This window comes from Citrus clementina, unplaced genomic scaffold, assembly GCF_000493195.1.
Source record: "Citrus clementina cultivar Clemenules unplaced genomic scaffold, Citrus_clementina_v1.0 scaffold_7, whole genome shotgun sequence".
NCBI lineage: Eukaryota > Viridiplantae > Streptophyta > Magnoliopsida > Sapindales > Rutaceae > Citrus > Citrus x clementina.
The window spans coordinates 12,712,771-12,727,815 of NW_006262075.1; the positions used below are offsets into that span (position 1 = coordinate 12,712,771).

General features: G+C 33.1%; 3 protein-coding genes across 3 annotated transcripts in view; 1 reads left to right on the top strand and 2 right to left on the bottom strand.

Annotated features, from left to right (window-relative positions):
* Nucleotides 1-1,635, top strand: part of LOC18036408 (protein TSS) — a 13,504-nt gene extending 11,869 nt beyond the window's left edge. The window contains 2 exon segments of the mRNA XM_024181159.1: nt 1-15; nt 18-1,635. The exon segment at nt 1-15 is cut by the window's left edge and continues 190 nt beyond it. Coding sequence (XP_024036927.1) covers nt 1-15; nt 18-1,432 — 1,430 coding nt within the window. The 3' untranslated portion in view covers nt 1,433-1,635.
* A 368-nt stretch (nt 1,636-2,003) lies between these two features.
* On the bottom strand, nt 2,004-2,701 carry LOC112096851 (receptor-like protein EIX2). Its single transcript, XM_024180990.1, has one exon. It carries the CDS (start codon nt 2,630-2,632, stop codon nt 2,051-2,053), a length of 582 nt encoding a protein of 193 aa, XP_024036758.1. The 5' UTR covers nt 2,633-2,701; the 3' UTR covers nt 2,004-2,050.
* A 316-nt stretch (nt 2,702-3,017) lies between these two features.
* Nucleotides 3,018-7,570, bottom strand: LOC18036424 (receptor-like protein EIX1). Its single transcript, XM_024181160.1, has 8 exons — nt 7,213-7,570; nt 6,971-7,126; nt 6,778-6,858; nt 6,624-6,686; nt 6,014-6,079; nt 5,834-5,899; nt 3,143-4,230; nt 3,018-3,056 (listed from the first exon to the last, which is right to left on the bottom strand). Exons 1-8 carry the CDS (start codon nt 7,568-7,570, stop codon nt 3,018-3,020), a joined length of 1,917 nt encoding a protein of 638 aa, XP_024036928.1.
* Nucleotides 7,571-15,045: the final 7,475 nt, after the last annotated feature.

The window sequence follows — 15,045 nt, forward strand, 5'->3', positions numbered from 1 at the left end:
AAAAAAAAGAATATATAAGGCTTTTGAGGGGTGGCAAGAAGCCAATCCAAAAGGTAGGTCAGGAAATGCTGCTGTTCGGAAGCTCAACCGGAGGCGACCTGTTCTTACAAAGCTAAATGTCAATGGTTGTGAACATTCAAATCTTAGAGAAAAAGGCAATAGACGGGAAATTGTATCTCCAGCACGGGAAAAAGCTTCAAGGACCACCACCACTGAGTTAACAGGCAAGAAGGATTCAAGTAAATTGCAGGCAAAAGCTTCTGTCTCCGAAGTTTATGCAAGTCCACCAAACCTTACTGCCATGGCTTCCAAGTCGCTGTCTTACAAAGAAGTAGCTGTGGCACCACCAGGTACGGTTCTAAAGCCATTACCAGAGAAACCTGATGAAGAAATTGAAGAAAAAACTGAAACACAGATGTGCAGTAATGCTCCTGAGACATCAAAGGCGGAGTTGAATAACCATTTCTCTCCCGTTGAAGATGCGCCAGTTGATGGTCAGTCTCAAGAAACTCGTGGAAGTGTAACTCAATCTGAAACTACTGCTGCAGATACCGGGGAAGTTCCTTCTTCTTCTAATGAGGAAAAGCCCATGGAAACAAATGGGAGTAAGCTTTCTGCCACAGCTGAACCATTCAACCCAGGAGCTGTCTCCATGACTCATCTGCTACACTCTGTAGCAGCCACGAGTATTTATGATCCGAGAACTAGTCAAGGTATGCTTGCAGAACCTGCTGTACCTTCGGCTGCTGCTAGAGTTCCTTGTGGGCCAAGGTCGCCTCTCTATTATAGAAATAATTATTCTTACATTATGAAACATGGATTTCCAAAATACCACTCTTCCATTATGGAAAGAAACCTGTTGGGGCCTTCAAGAATCATGAACCCGCATGCACCCGAGTTTGTGCCAATGAGAGGTTGGCAAATAAATCCTGGATATGCACATTCAACTGTTTCAAATGAGTCAAACTCTTCAAATGACACAAGTGAGGCAGACGATGAGAAACTTGACAAAATGTCCAGTATTCAAGGCGAGGATAATACCTCAAGAAAGAGCAGTACAGAGGCGGAGAAGTCAGAGCTGGCAAGACAGATACTACTTAGCTTCATTGTAAAGTCAGTCCAGCATAATATGGATGCTCCAAGTCATTCTTCAGGCTACGAAAAGAAGATTGGGTATTCAGAAAATTCTTCAGATGCAATTGCAAATGATAGTGCTATCATAAAGATCCTTTATGGAAATGAAAAGGGCAAAACAAACTTGGCATCTCAGTCCAATGATCAAGAACAGCAAAAACCCAAAGAGGAAAACCAAAAAAGTGGGGATGGTGAAGGATTTATAGTTGTCAGAAAACGGAGAAGAAACCGACAGCAGATCACAAATGGGGTAACTGAGATGTACAATCATCAATCCATCTGTGCTTCTGTTCGTTAAAAGAGAGAGCAAAGCAATAAAATGCAAAGGTGCCGTCCTGTTTCTCCCAATTTTATTCGAAAAATTTGTTAGTGAATGTTACCGTTGTAGAGATGGTTAAAGTTTGGAGCAAGTTTTAATCAATACTTGATTGTATCATTTTAGATATCCTCTCTGGATGTTCTAATATAATATTTGTACAAATCGGTTTCTTGTTTTGTTAAGAGATTTTGTTTTGATCAATAAATGATGATAAATTAATTGGGCGATTTTCCTCATCAAGAGATCTGTGATGTTGTTCTATAATGGATTTTAATGTTTTAGACTGAGATTTGTAGTTATGCCTCAAATTATTTGGTATTTGGTTGGTGCGTGTGAACAATACGTTCGGAATGGAGTTGAATTGACCCACTGATAGATAGCTTACATTTGCAGCTGAAGTTGCTGCACTGATGATATTACAACTGACATGGTAGGCAAAATTCCTTATTCAATTTAAATTTGCAATCAACAGAAACTGAAGAAGAAGCCGTAAGTTTAATCCTAATGGATGCATAGCTGTTTGGAGAAAAGCCAATGGAGACATAACAAAGCACGATAAGTTATACACGGCAGAACGGTATGTGCTAGTAAGCACAGTCACCGATGGAAAACATATTTGAAAAGCCAATAGTAGCATGTGTCAATACATCTATCAATGAAATAGAACCACAGTCTGCGCCAGTACGAGTTTATCCAAAGTGCTGCAAGTAAACCCAAAATCACTGACACATAGGATGCTCCAAAACTCCATCTTAATGCCACCATGTCAATCACAGAATCGCCTTCATCTTCTCCTCCTCCTGTAGGTGTCGCTGGTGGTGCCAACGCGCTGCTGCATTTCCTCTTTATCATTGAGCCACAAAGAGCCGAATTACCTTTATAACTGCTGTCATCAAAGGTGGCAAACTGCTCTTTGTCCGGGATTGGGCCGGACAAATTGTTGTATGACACGTTGAAGTTTGATAAAAAGTTGAGCTCAGTTAGTTGAGGAATTCGGCCACTTAATTTGTTGCGGGAAAGGTCCAGGCTCTCTATCATTTTCAGATTGGAGAAGCTCTCTGGTATAGTGCCTGATAGTAAATTATTGGACAGATTAAGTGCACGAATATGTTGAAGATGCCCAATTTCCCATGGAATTTCTCCACTGAACTCATTGCTCGACAAATCCAGTCCAGCCATGTCGTCGAGATTGAGACCAATGAAAAATTCATATCTATACTTTGTCACAAATTCTACACCTACTGGTTGATCTAGTCCACCATGTAGTTCACCTGGCGGCAGCAGATGAAGAGTGGAATTGTAGTAAGTAGAAGCGGAATCACGATTAGACATAGCAAATTCATATTCAAATGAACCATCATCAATCGCTTCCCTCCCGAATGAGATGTTACCCAGGCATGAAGGTATCGGCCCATTAAGTCTGTTATGTGAAAGATCCATGATACCTAATTTTCTTAATTGGCACAACTGATTAGGAATACGTCCTTGTAGAGAATTCCCTCTCAAAAGAAGAAAATGCAAATTCGAAAGCTCATTGATCTGATGAGGAATCCTACCAAAAAATTTATTGTCCCTCAAATCGAGAGTCAATAATGTAGAGCTTCTAAGCAATGCAATTGGAATTAACCCATTAATTGCATTGTTATGCAGATAAATGTGCTTCACTGATGAAAGATTGGAGAGAGATACCATGGACCCAGACAAACCATTTTCGGAGATGTCTATAAACTCAAGACTTTCAAGATTGCCGAGCTGGACCGGAATACTACCTTGCAAATAATTTTCTGACATTAAAAGAAGCCAAAGGACTGAGAAGTTGCCAATCCAGTGGGGAATATCGCCGGATAACTTGTTGTTGGATACATCTAATACATCCAGCAAAGTGGAGCTCAACAAACCATCTGCCATTTTCCCACTGAAATGATTGTTGTTCAAACGTAATGAACTCAAATGAGTCAAGTTCATAAAATTGGGAAAAAGTTGGCCATAGAAATTGTTATTTGATAGGTCCAACGTTTCTAAGGAGAGGCAACTAGAGAATATAGATCGAGGTAATTCTCCTGAAAAATTATTTCTAGACAAATCCAAAGTAATTAGCTCTTTCATCTCACTGATTGAATAAGGAATATTACCTTCAAAACTATTTTTTGACACATCCAAATATATCAATTTCTGAAAGACAATACCCAAATTCTCTGGTAGCTTACCAGAAAAATTGTTAGTGGAAATATCTAGATGACGAAGCTTGTCGTATTTGGCATTGGGAAGTCGCGGAAGAATTCCCGAGAATGAGTTATTCCACAAAATCAAAACTTCTAATCCTGTGTTGTTTTGCAACAACCAAGTTGGGAAATTGCCAACCAACTGATTGTGAGAGAGATCAAGGAATTTTAAGTGGTGTTGGTGTAAAAGAAAACTACTATTGACATTTAAGTGGCAGTGAGATAATTGGAGAACCTTGAGAGGATATGTGGGGAGCCAGTTTTCGGTTTTCACTTGCAACATATCGTTTCCTGACGAGAGTACCAAGACCTCAAGCTTTGAATGATTAGCCAATGAATTTATTAAGAATGTTCCTTGGAAATCGATGAAAGAGAGATCCAAATATTCAAGTGATGTGAGGTTGGTCAAGACAGAAGGAAAGTTTCCACTTAACTGATTGTAAGAAATATCAAGAACTTTAAGATGGGTCAAGTTGTTGAGACACTGAGGAAGATGACCCTCAAAATTATTTGAGCTTAAATCCAACTCAAGAAGATTCTTCAAATTACATATTCCTAAAAGTGAAAATAAAAAGCTCAGATTTCATAAAACGAAAACTAATTATAGCACATTCAATCATAAACCCAATATAAGACTTATAAAACGGACATGAAATCAAATTGTCTAAGTATTTTGGTCAACATAAATAATAATAGAATGATATGAATTTATTTCTCATATAATATGATGTTGATTGCAAAAGCGTTTCAATTAATCTAACAATAAAAAAGAAAATAATAATAAAAATATAAAAGCAGTCAGCAATTCTTGCTCATCGTAATCCATTCAATAAGCGTTTCAGCAATTCTCGTTGTTTAAAATAATGATTTTCTGCGGAAGAGTTTGTTGACTTCGTCTTTTTCGTTGGATATTGGTTTTCTAATCTCTAAATTTGTTGGATAATGTAAAGAGAAACTCATAATATATTGGTTGCTTTCTTAAACTTTATTTAATTTCGTCGAAGTACTTCGACCAACAAGTCACTGGGAAGTAGGAATTGTGTAATCAGTAATGCAAATATTGGGTGCGTTGGTATTGTTTTTATATGCTGTTTTTTATTTTTTGAATTTAGAAAATATTAGATACGTGTTCGGTAGATTGTTTCTGAATTTTTTTAAAAAATATAAAATTCATTCTACACATTTTAACAAAAGAAATGAGAAACAACTTTTTCTTATTTTCCTTATTTCCCAATACAATATTAAGTTCCAAAATGAAGAATTCTCTTTACCTCCTCCTGAAATAATAATAATATCAACATTATTATTATTATTATTATTATTCTTGTTGTTGTTGTTGTTGTTGTTGTTATTGTTGTTCTTGTACCCAAAGAATCAATTTCCCTCACAATAATCTTTTCTTTTTATATACATTATAATATTTATGTTTTTATATTAACTAAATCAAATATGTAGGGTTTATCATTTTTCTTTGAACAAAAAAAATAGAAAGATCACCTAATTTATTCTTAAAATTAAAATAATCAATATACATTGCTTAATCTTAAGTTTATGGAAATTATTCCAATAATAATTCTTTGAGACATTCTTACCAAACATATTTGTTTTCTCATTTTTGAGATTATTTTTAAAATGATACTGAACACATTTTTAAATTTTAAAAATAAATTTAAAAATAGCATTTTCATTTTTTTTGTGAAAACAACAATTAGAAAACAATATTGGGCTCTTATTTATCATGTTTCAACATAAAAACACAATGTAAATGGTTTAATATGGGTTTCTAGAGAATTTTTTATATTACTATTACTCAAATTCAATGCTTCCAAGCTTTTGAATTTAGCTAATCTTGCATCAAGAATTAATGAACATAAGGAAAAAAAAATTTATTCAGAACTATAAATATTGAAATAAAGATAAATATCATTGTTGATTTTTTTGTAAAAAAAGATTTAGAATTAAGAGAGAGTGAAAGAAATGAGCGGGTTATGTCGGAAATTGGTGATAGAGTATGTCAAGTACTAAACTTTGTATAGAAAGCAGTGCTTCTAATTTAAATTTGATCTAGTTTAAAGCAATTAAAAAATGCAAATATATTATCATCTTGATTAACATCTAAAACAATTTTTGTCATTGGAGGAAGTGAGTTGTTATATACCTTGAATTGTAGTTATCCCACAAGAATGAAGATCCAATGCTTTCAAATTTGGCAAATCTGCCAATCCTACATGCGCTAATAAAAAATGAAAATATTACATTTAAAGGTATTGTATGTGATCTGCACGTTTGAAGAATATTAATTCTTAATTTGCTTCTTATCTCAGATTCAATGGCTTACCTAGCGTTGTCAAATTTTGATTTAAGCTTAAATCCAACACTTGCAGGTTTGTCAAATTTGCTAATCCTATTAAAAAAAAACATAAATTTTGTCAATAATAGTTACATCACTCTCGTCTAAATTGTTTAATTAAAATAATATGATAAATATTAAATGAAAATTAATTGTGCAAATTGTTTAATTAAAAAAATTGCCTTCTAAAGAACTGTGTATATAATAATTATAACTCAAATCCAACGTTTCCAAGCTTTTTAATTTAGCTAATCCTGCACCAAGAAAGAAGAAAACTTTTATTAATCATCTTTGGAAAAAAAAAAAGAATTAAGATTAAGAAACAAATTTCAAAGTTAGATTAAATAATTGTAGTAATAAAGCTTATGATGATTAAGATATAATTAAATTGATCATATACTCAAAAATGATTTTATTTTATTTTATTTTTTAATTTTACTAAGAAATTAGAAAGTAAATTTTTGTCGTGTACCAATTATAGTCAAGTTTGTCAAGTTTTCCAGTCAAAAATTGCTTTTAATTTGACATTATACATATGTAAAAATTAAAGCCATAATAATATCACAAGGAATTTGGGTAGTGACTTGTTGCCGTGTACCTTGAAGTGTAGTTATTCCACAACTACCAAGATCCAATTCTTTCAGGTCTGTCAAAGATAATCCTATACCAACGAAAAGCAAACTATTACTTTTAAAATTATTGTAGAAGGTTGTGATTAGTGTGCTAACTTGGTAGTTATCTCAGTAGCCTACCTAGCCTTGTTAAAGAGCCACTAGTTATATTGCGGTTCCCGCTTAGATCCAACACTTGCAAGTATCTCAAATTTGCTAATCCTGCTTAGAAAACATTAATTTTGATCAAGACAATATAAATATATATTTTAATTAATAAATTAATTAAGTTGCCTGACATGTATATCTGCTGGCTTGAAACGTATATGTATACCTTGCTTGGTTCTGGAACCTTCAATCTTATTGTAACGAAGATTCAGAGTGGTAAGTGAAGTTAGTGTATTCAAATATGGTAATATGCTGTCGATGAAGAAATTAAAACCAAGATTTAAGATCTTTAGCTGCTTCAAACTCCCAAAGCTATCGTAAGCTGCAAATGCATATGAAGTGTTATTTTTAATTAGTCACTGACAAAATATTTATGGACGAGAAATAAATGTATACATATATACGGACCTCTATTCTCACAGAAGCCTGTAAACCCATTCCCAGGTAAGTCGAGCCTTTGCAATTCTTTGAAAGGATGAAACAATGACATATTCAGAAGCGAAGCCGAAGTTCCATCATAATAATTCAATCTCTTTGTATAATTGAGTGAGAGTTGCATCACGCGTCGTGTGGTGGCGTTGCACATAACTCCCTCCCAATCATCACAACAATCAGACGGCATTCCATCATCCTCACCAACCCATGAAGGAAGAATTTTGTCATCATATCCAATATCACTGACTAATGATATGAAGAAGCTCTTGATTTCCAACAGAGCAGTCCTCTCTGTTTCCAAGCATCCTTTGTATCCATGAATTTCATCCATCGATACAATAATCCAAATTAGTGACATTAATGAGAACTTAATACAGGAAGTACTTTCCATTGTAGAGCAACTTTTCATTTGGTTAAAATTAAATGTGCAATGAGCAACTTTCCATTGCAGAGCAATTTATACTAAAAGTTTATCGTAGGTCTTGCAATTTGATTGGCTGAAGACTTTTTTAAGACTTTCCAATACATTGCCATCTTTGAAGACTTGTAAGCACTTCATTAATACCCCGTGGAAAATATAGATAAAGTGATTGTAAACTATAAATTTTTGTAATAGTTTGATGGAGATAATCATAACTAATAAAAAAAAAGTTGACCGAGAGAATTTAAATAATTCAACCATATGTTTGGATTTCCATTGCATTATCAGTCAATCTATTAAATAATGTGTTTTGAGAAGAATTTGATTGGATGTTTGATAAGTTTAAATTAATTTATTAGAAAATCAATAATTAATCAACATAAATCTTCGTATATGTTTAGTTAGTGTGGCGTTGTCTGAAATGACAAAAAACATAAATGTTATTTGAAGCTCTTGTGACCCTTTGTGTTCATGCATTTGAATCAAAGCTGTACTAAAATCAAAGATATTGGGCATCCTTAATAAGGAAAGTTTCCATTGCTCTCAGTCTGCACTCTTCATTACTATTGCAATCACTTGAAATGACTAAAACAGAAATTTCGTATGAACTTGGGACAGCTGCACGGGTCCAATTTAAATGACAACTACGTGGAAAATAAAAATTTTGCATATATTATTACAACTACGTGGAAAATTAAAGTTGACTGACTTTCAAATTAAGCCAACAAACAAGTGGCCATCAACTCTTTTTCCACTAACAATTAGTGGCGACGGTCAATACTATAAAATAAAAGTTGACTAAGAATTTATGTAATTTAAGAGTATGATTGGCCTTTTATTGAATATTATGATTGGGTTTGCACTGAATTATCAAAAAATCTATTCAACGATTTATATTCTAAAATATTTAGTGAGTTTAGAAAATTATTTTATTAGATTTTTGTTAATTTTTTTTATTATTATTAGATGGCCAACAATTAATCAAGTAATTTTCCATATATATTTGATAATTTACTCATAAAAGCGTGGACTACATTCAAATGGCATTTTATATGATGTGTGATATATGTAGAGGTGAAATTTAAATAGGCTTAATTTTATAAATAAATACATATGTATTGCAGCATTCAATCATTGTGTTAAAGCGCCAATCACGGTGACCACCAAAACCTATGAATGATTAGTCCATCGAAACCCAATGTATGCTCAATTAATATTTCCTATCAAGATCAAATTTTTCGCTCTATTGCTTCAACAATCATGAGCATAAAAGCTCGATTTATACAAAAATTACGAATTTATGAAAAAAAAAAGTCACATTTATTATAATATGAAGTTTGATTGATTTTTAAAGATTGATTCAATCAATCTTAATGTTACTGGACAATCGATCTTAATGTTAATTCAAAATCAATCTTTATTTCGATGGGCACAGATAAAGATAATTAGTTTTGGTCTCTATAATGACTGACGAAGACTTGTAGGACCTGGACCAATGAGGAAAAACACTTTCAAATTAAGCCAACATACAAATGGTCGTCAATTCTATTTTTTACAAAAATTGATGGAGATAGTCAACTAATAAAATAAAAGTTGATTGAGATAATTTAAAGAATGTAGGCATAAGTTTGGCTTTTAAATTGTCAAATAATTTATTCCACTATTGATACTTAAAAAAGTGCTTTGGAATTAATAATTCAATAGGGTGTTTGATATATTGGAATTCGTGAAAATCAATAATCAACTATTTTTTATACATGTTTAGAAATTTATCCGGTGTGTATAGGGGCTTGTATATTTCACAATAAACATGAATTAGTACATCCATTGATTGACGTATAATTATAATCATATAATCAAACACGCACACTACAAGGCGACCTTCGATTGACGTATTCTGTGAACTAACCCGTGGGAGATGGAGGATGTCTTAACGTTATAAAAAAAAATTGATGAATAATATAGTTCCAGGCAGTGCTAAAACCATAATGTACGCCAGTATGAGTTTATCCAAAGTCACCGGCTACACCAATATCATTGTGACATAGTAACATTCTTGTCCCATTGAGTGAGAGTTGCATCACCCGTCGTGTGGTGGCGTTGCACTCAACTCCCTCCCAGTCATCACAACAATCAGACGGCATTCCATCATCAACCCATGAAGTAAGAATAACGTCTTCATATTCCCTATCACTGATTGATATAAAGAAGCTCTTGAGTTCCAACAGAGCAGTCCTCTCTGTTTGCAAGCATGCTTTGTCTCCATGCATTTCATTCATCAAAATAATAATCCATATTAGTGAAATTAATGAGAACTTGACAAAGGAAGTACTTTCCATTGCAAAGCAACTTTTCAATTGGTTAATATAAAATTTGCAACGAGGAAACTTCGATATTTATACTAAACATTTATCATCATGGACCTTGCAATTTGATTGGCTGAAGATTTCCAACCACCCAACCTAACGAAAATGAAACATCTTAGAGATATCAAGTAATAAAAATACTTGATTATCTTATTTTTGTTTTAGAGGGTTATTAAAGACAAAACATTGTCAATACATTATAACATCGCTATCTTGAAGTCTTTGTCTTTTAGTGAAGACTTGTAAGCTTGAAATTACATATATATTGCAACATCGACCCAGGAGAAAAAGAACTTCACTAATACTCCGTGAAAAATAAAATTAAAGTTCACTGACTCTCGAATTACGCCAACAAACAAGCGAGTGCAAACTATATTTTCTCCAACAGTTTGATGGAGATAGTCGTAACTAATAAAATAAAAGTTGTGTGAAAGAGTTTAAATAATTTATCCGTATATTTGGGATTACATTGGATTATCAGTTAATCTATTAAATAATATGTTTTGTAAAGAATTTGATTGGATGTTTGATAAGTTTAATTTAGTAGTTTAATTACTCATAAAAGTGTGATGTACTCTAAAATGACAAACACATAAATGTTATTTGAAGCTTTTGTGACCCTTCATGTTCATGCATTTGAATCAAAGCTATTAAAATCAAATATATTGATAAACCTTAATAAGGAAATTAAGTTTCGATTGCTCTCAATCTGCAACTCGACTACTATTACAATCACTTGAAATGACAAAAACAGAAATTTCATATGAACTTGGGACAGATGTACACGGGTTCAATTTAGCTAATTTCCCATATATTTACAACTACGTACGGGGAAAATTAAAGCTGATTGACTTTCAAATTAAGCAACAAACAAGTGGCTGTCTACTATTTTTCCTCTACCAATTGATGGAGACCGCCGATGCTATAAAACAAAAATTGATTAAGAATTTAGATAAGGAAAATTATCAACTGTCCGTCTTAAGTTTATCATTTATTCATTTTTCGCCTTAAGTTTACAATTCGTATTAGTCATCTACTAAAAAGATAGAATTACACTTATGAAATGACAATACATAAATAAATACAAATGGCAATAGTGGTAATTTTGTATGAATTTTTCTATTCTTTTGGCGGTTGGTTGATACAAATTAAAAACATAAGAAGAAAAATAAATAAATTCAATCTTTTTAGTATTTCTGATAGTAGGTTAAACCAAAGGAGGAGGGCTTTATAATTTCCCTTTAAATAATTTAAGGGTGTGATTGCGTTTCTATTGAATTGTACGCTTGGATTTGCATTGAATTATCAAAAAATCTATGCAAGCATCGAATTGTAATGACTGACGAAGACTTATAAGGCTTGGACCAATGAAGAAAAATGCTTCATTAATGCTCCGTGGAAAACAAGCCAGCTTGGAAGCAGTTGATCGGATGGTCAACAGTTGATTGAGATAGTCAACTAATAAAATAAAAGTTAGTTGAGATAATTTTAATAATTTAAGCGTCGTTTGGGTTTCAAATATCAAATAATTTATTCCAGTATTGAGAAGAGTTGAATTCCGTTATTTTATTGAGAAGAGATCCATCGCTCCCTCCCAATTATCACAGCAATCAGACGACATTCCTTCATCACCGTCAAACCATGAACTAAGAGCTTCGTCATCGTATCCAATATCACTGCTGCTGATATGAAGAAGCTTTTGATTTCTAACAGAGCAGTCCTCTCAGTTTCCAAGCAAGCTTTGCATCCATGCATTTCATCCAAAACGACAATCCAAAGTAGTGAGGTTAATGAGAACTTAATGAAGGAAGTACTTCCATTGCAAAACAGCTTTTTATTTGGCTAAAGTTAAATGTGAATTAAATATCTTTGACTGGTGATATACATATATTCAGAGATTTGAAGTGCTCAAACCAAAAACAAATAAAAATATAAAAATATTATTATAAAAAAATTGATGAATAATATAGTTCCAGGAAGTGCTAATATGGCTCTTTGAACTCTCTTTACAGTATTGGTAGAAATTTATCCGATGTGTACAAGGGCTTGTATATTTTGCAATAAAATATACGAGCCAATATGAATTTCTTTCTTTCTTTCTCTCTCTTTTTTTTTTTAAGTTTCTCTCTCTTTTTTTTTTTAAGAAACATGAATTGGTTCGTCCATCAATTAATAATAAAACCATAATGTACACCGGTATGAGTTTATCTAAAATCACCGGCCACACCAATATCATTGTGACATAGGAAGCGATGAGGAAATTTACGAAATATTTATTAAACCATAGTCTACGCCAGTAAGATGGAATTAGCATTCAATGATCATAGACTTTCTGCAATTTCATTGACTTGTGATCAGGGAGTCCTTATTCTACAATAATTATAATCAAACACGCACACTGCAAGGCAACCTTCAATTGACGTATTCTGTCAACTAACTGGGGACAGGGGTCATAAAAGGGTACGTGAGAGAAAGCACGAGTCTATGCACAGTTCCGGTTTTGCTAGTTGATGGAACATGGAGGATGTGTGTTAACGTTAACCAATAGTCAAGTTTATGAACACAACCAAGTAATCGTATCATCAATCAGAACCACATTCGACGCACGACTAGTAAATATCATAATTGAGTTTGAGGACCACAACCGCACAGTGAAAGAATTTGAATGAAGGAAAAGTAAAAGAAAAGGAAAAGGAAAAGAGGGGAATGCTAAAGAAAAATAAGTTGATTCATCAGTTATTCAATATGACAATTGCACACAAATTTTGGATGTTTTTAGCCTCCATGTGAATCAAAATAATTAATAGAGACTATCCCGCGTGTCACATGTAACTAACTTTGGCGCCATCTTGAGCTACTTCTGTTAAGGTCTTCACTCCATAGTCTTAAGAACACAATGCACAATCAATTCTTCAGATTCATATGGCAAATGAATTACTCATAAAAGAAAGATAAAGTAAACTATGGCCTGGTACTGTCGTTTTATGCGTTCTAGTGGTGTTGTAGTATAAACAGTACTCGTTTTTCTATCTTGGTGGTTTCTTGATTGTGTTCAAATATCAATACTCGGAGACAGATAGAGGAAAGCTAAAGAAAAATAAGCTAATTCATCACTAACATAATATGACAATTGCACGCAACTTTTGGATGTTTTTAGTCACTGAAATTTTTAACATTAATGATTAATTACAAGTATGTGAATGAAAACTTATAAACAAATTTTGTTTACAGGAAAAATGTAACTGTGAAAGAAAGTAAAAGAGAGCAGAGAGACTAAAACCAGAGGATTTCATTCGTCATTTCATAACTATATTCCTAGTGCAACTGCGCAAGGTTGAGCATTCAAAGTCCATAATTCTAAATCAAAATCACCAACAGACACCTGTACATGAAATACTCAGGCCTTTACTCTGGACTTAAGACCGCATGTCTGAGAAATTCGTCAGATTCATGTAGCAAATGAATTGCACAAGGAGGCATAAAAATTAGTATATTTTTCAAGGACCCAGCTTGAAAGCAATGAACTAAAAATTAATACATAAAAGTTCAATTACACGTAAAGAAGGATAATAGTAAACTATGGCCTAGCAAGATGACGGATGAAAGAAAACCATGGCCAGCGCCAATACGAATTCAACCAAAGGATTCATCTTAATTGCAGATTCATCTTCGTCTTCTCCTCGATTGGATGTTATTGCTGGATTTTCCTATGTTCTGGTGCAAGTCTTATTAATTGTTGGACCACAAAGACCGAGATTATAACTCTTTTCATCAAACCTGCCAAATTGTTTTTTGTCTGGGATCAGACCGGACAAGTTCTTATATGACTCGTTAAAGTTGGATAAATAGTTGATTATTGATCAGAAGATCACTAATCAGAAAATTTTTCATTTATGTTTGTGTAAATTATTCATAAAAGTATGGTCTACTCTGAAATTACAAAAATAAACATAATAAATTTGAATAAAGGAAAGGAAAATGAGAAGCAAAACAGAGGAATGCTAAGGATAAATAAGCTGATTCATCAGTAACTCAATATGGCGATTGCACACAACTTTTGGATGTTTTTAGCCTCTGAAATTTCAATATGAATGATACATTACAAATATGTGAAGCAAAACTTAGAAACCAATTTTTGCTTACAGAGAAAATGTTAAAAAACAAATAATGATAAAAGAGTGCAGAGAAACTAAAAACAGAGGATTTCACGGATCATAATTTATAAGTGATATTCCTAGTGCAAGGCTGAACATAAATCTTAGGTGTGCGAATCAAGATCATTAACGAAGAGATCACGCGTGTCCCATGTAACTAACTTTGGCGTGATGTAGGATGGTTGCATAGAATGAGTAGGGTATCTTTCAAATGTCATAACTTGGGCTACAAGTGTAACTAACAACGACGATGCTCAAGTTTGGTTATCGTCGATGACTGCGGATTGATGTTCGTAGCTCCTCCTATATCAAGGAAATGTCATAATTACTTTCCAAACATAAGAAATACAACTATTTTATGTGATATGATTCACAATAAATATTTATCCCATAGCTTATAACTCTCGAATCCATTATTTGTAAATAAAAATTACCCTAATACTCTCAAAACCATCAATTGCACCTTATGCTCAAAATTTCATATTCCAGCTCAATAATTAAATTTCCATATCCTATAATACTAATAAATCAGCCACATTATCGCCAATCTCATTATTAGCCATGAACTACCCAAACATAATATATAACAATAAGCTATTTACATACCGAATTGAGGAAATAGTGAGCGCTACACATTTTGGCTCTAATGCCTTGGTGCCCTTGTGCACCTAAAATGATCCACCAATTACTAAAATTAGCTTGGGACTGACTACACCCATTTGTTGGGAACCCTAACTATAAATAAAGTACACTAATCTTTGAATTATTTTCATTTTCATGTAAATGCAATTTCAGGTAAAGATAAAATGATAGAAATCTTACTTCATTTGGTAAGAAATTCAACTTGAAAGCTTGAATCCCTTCC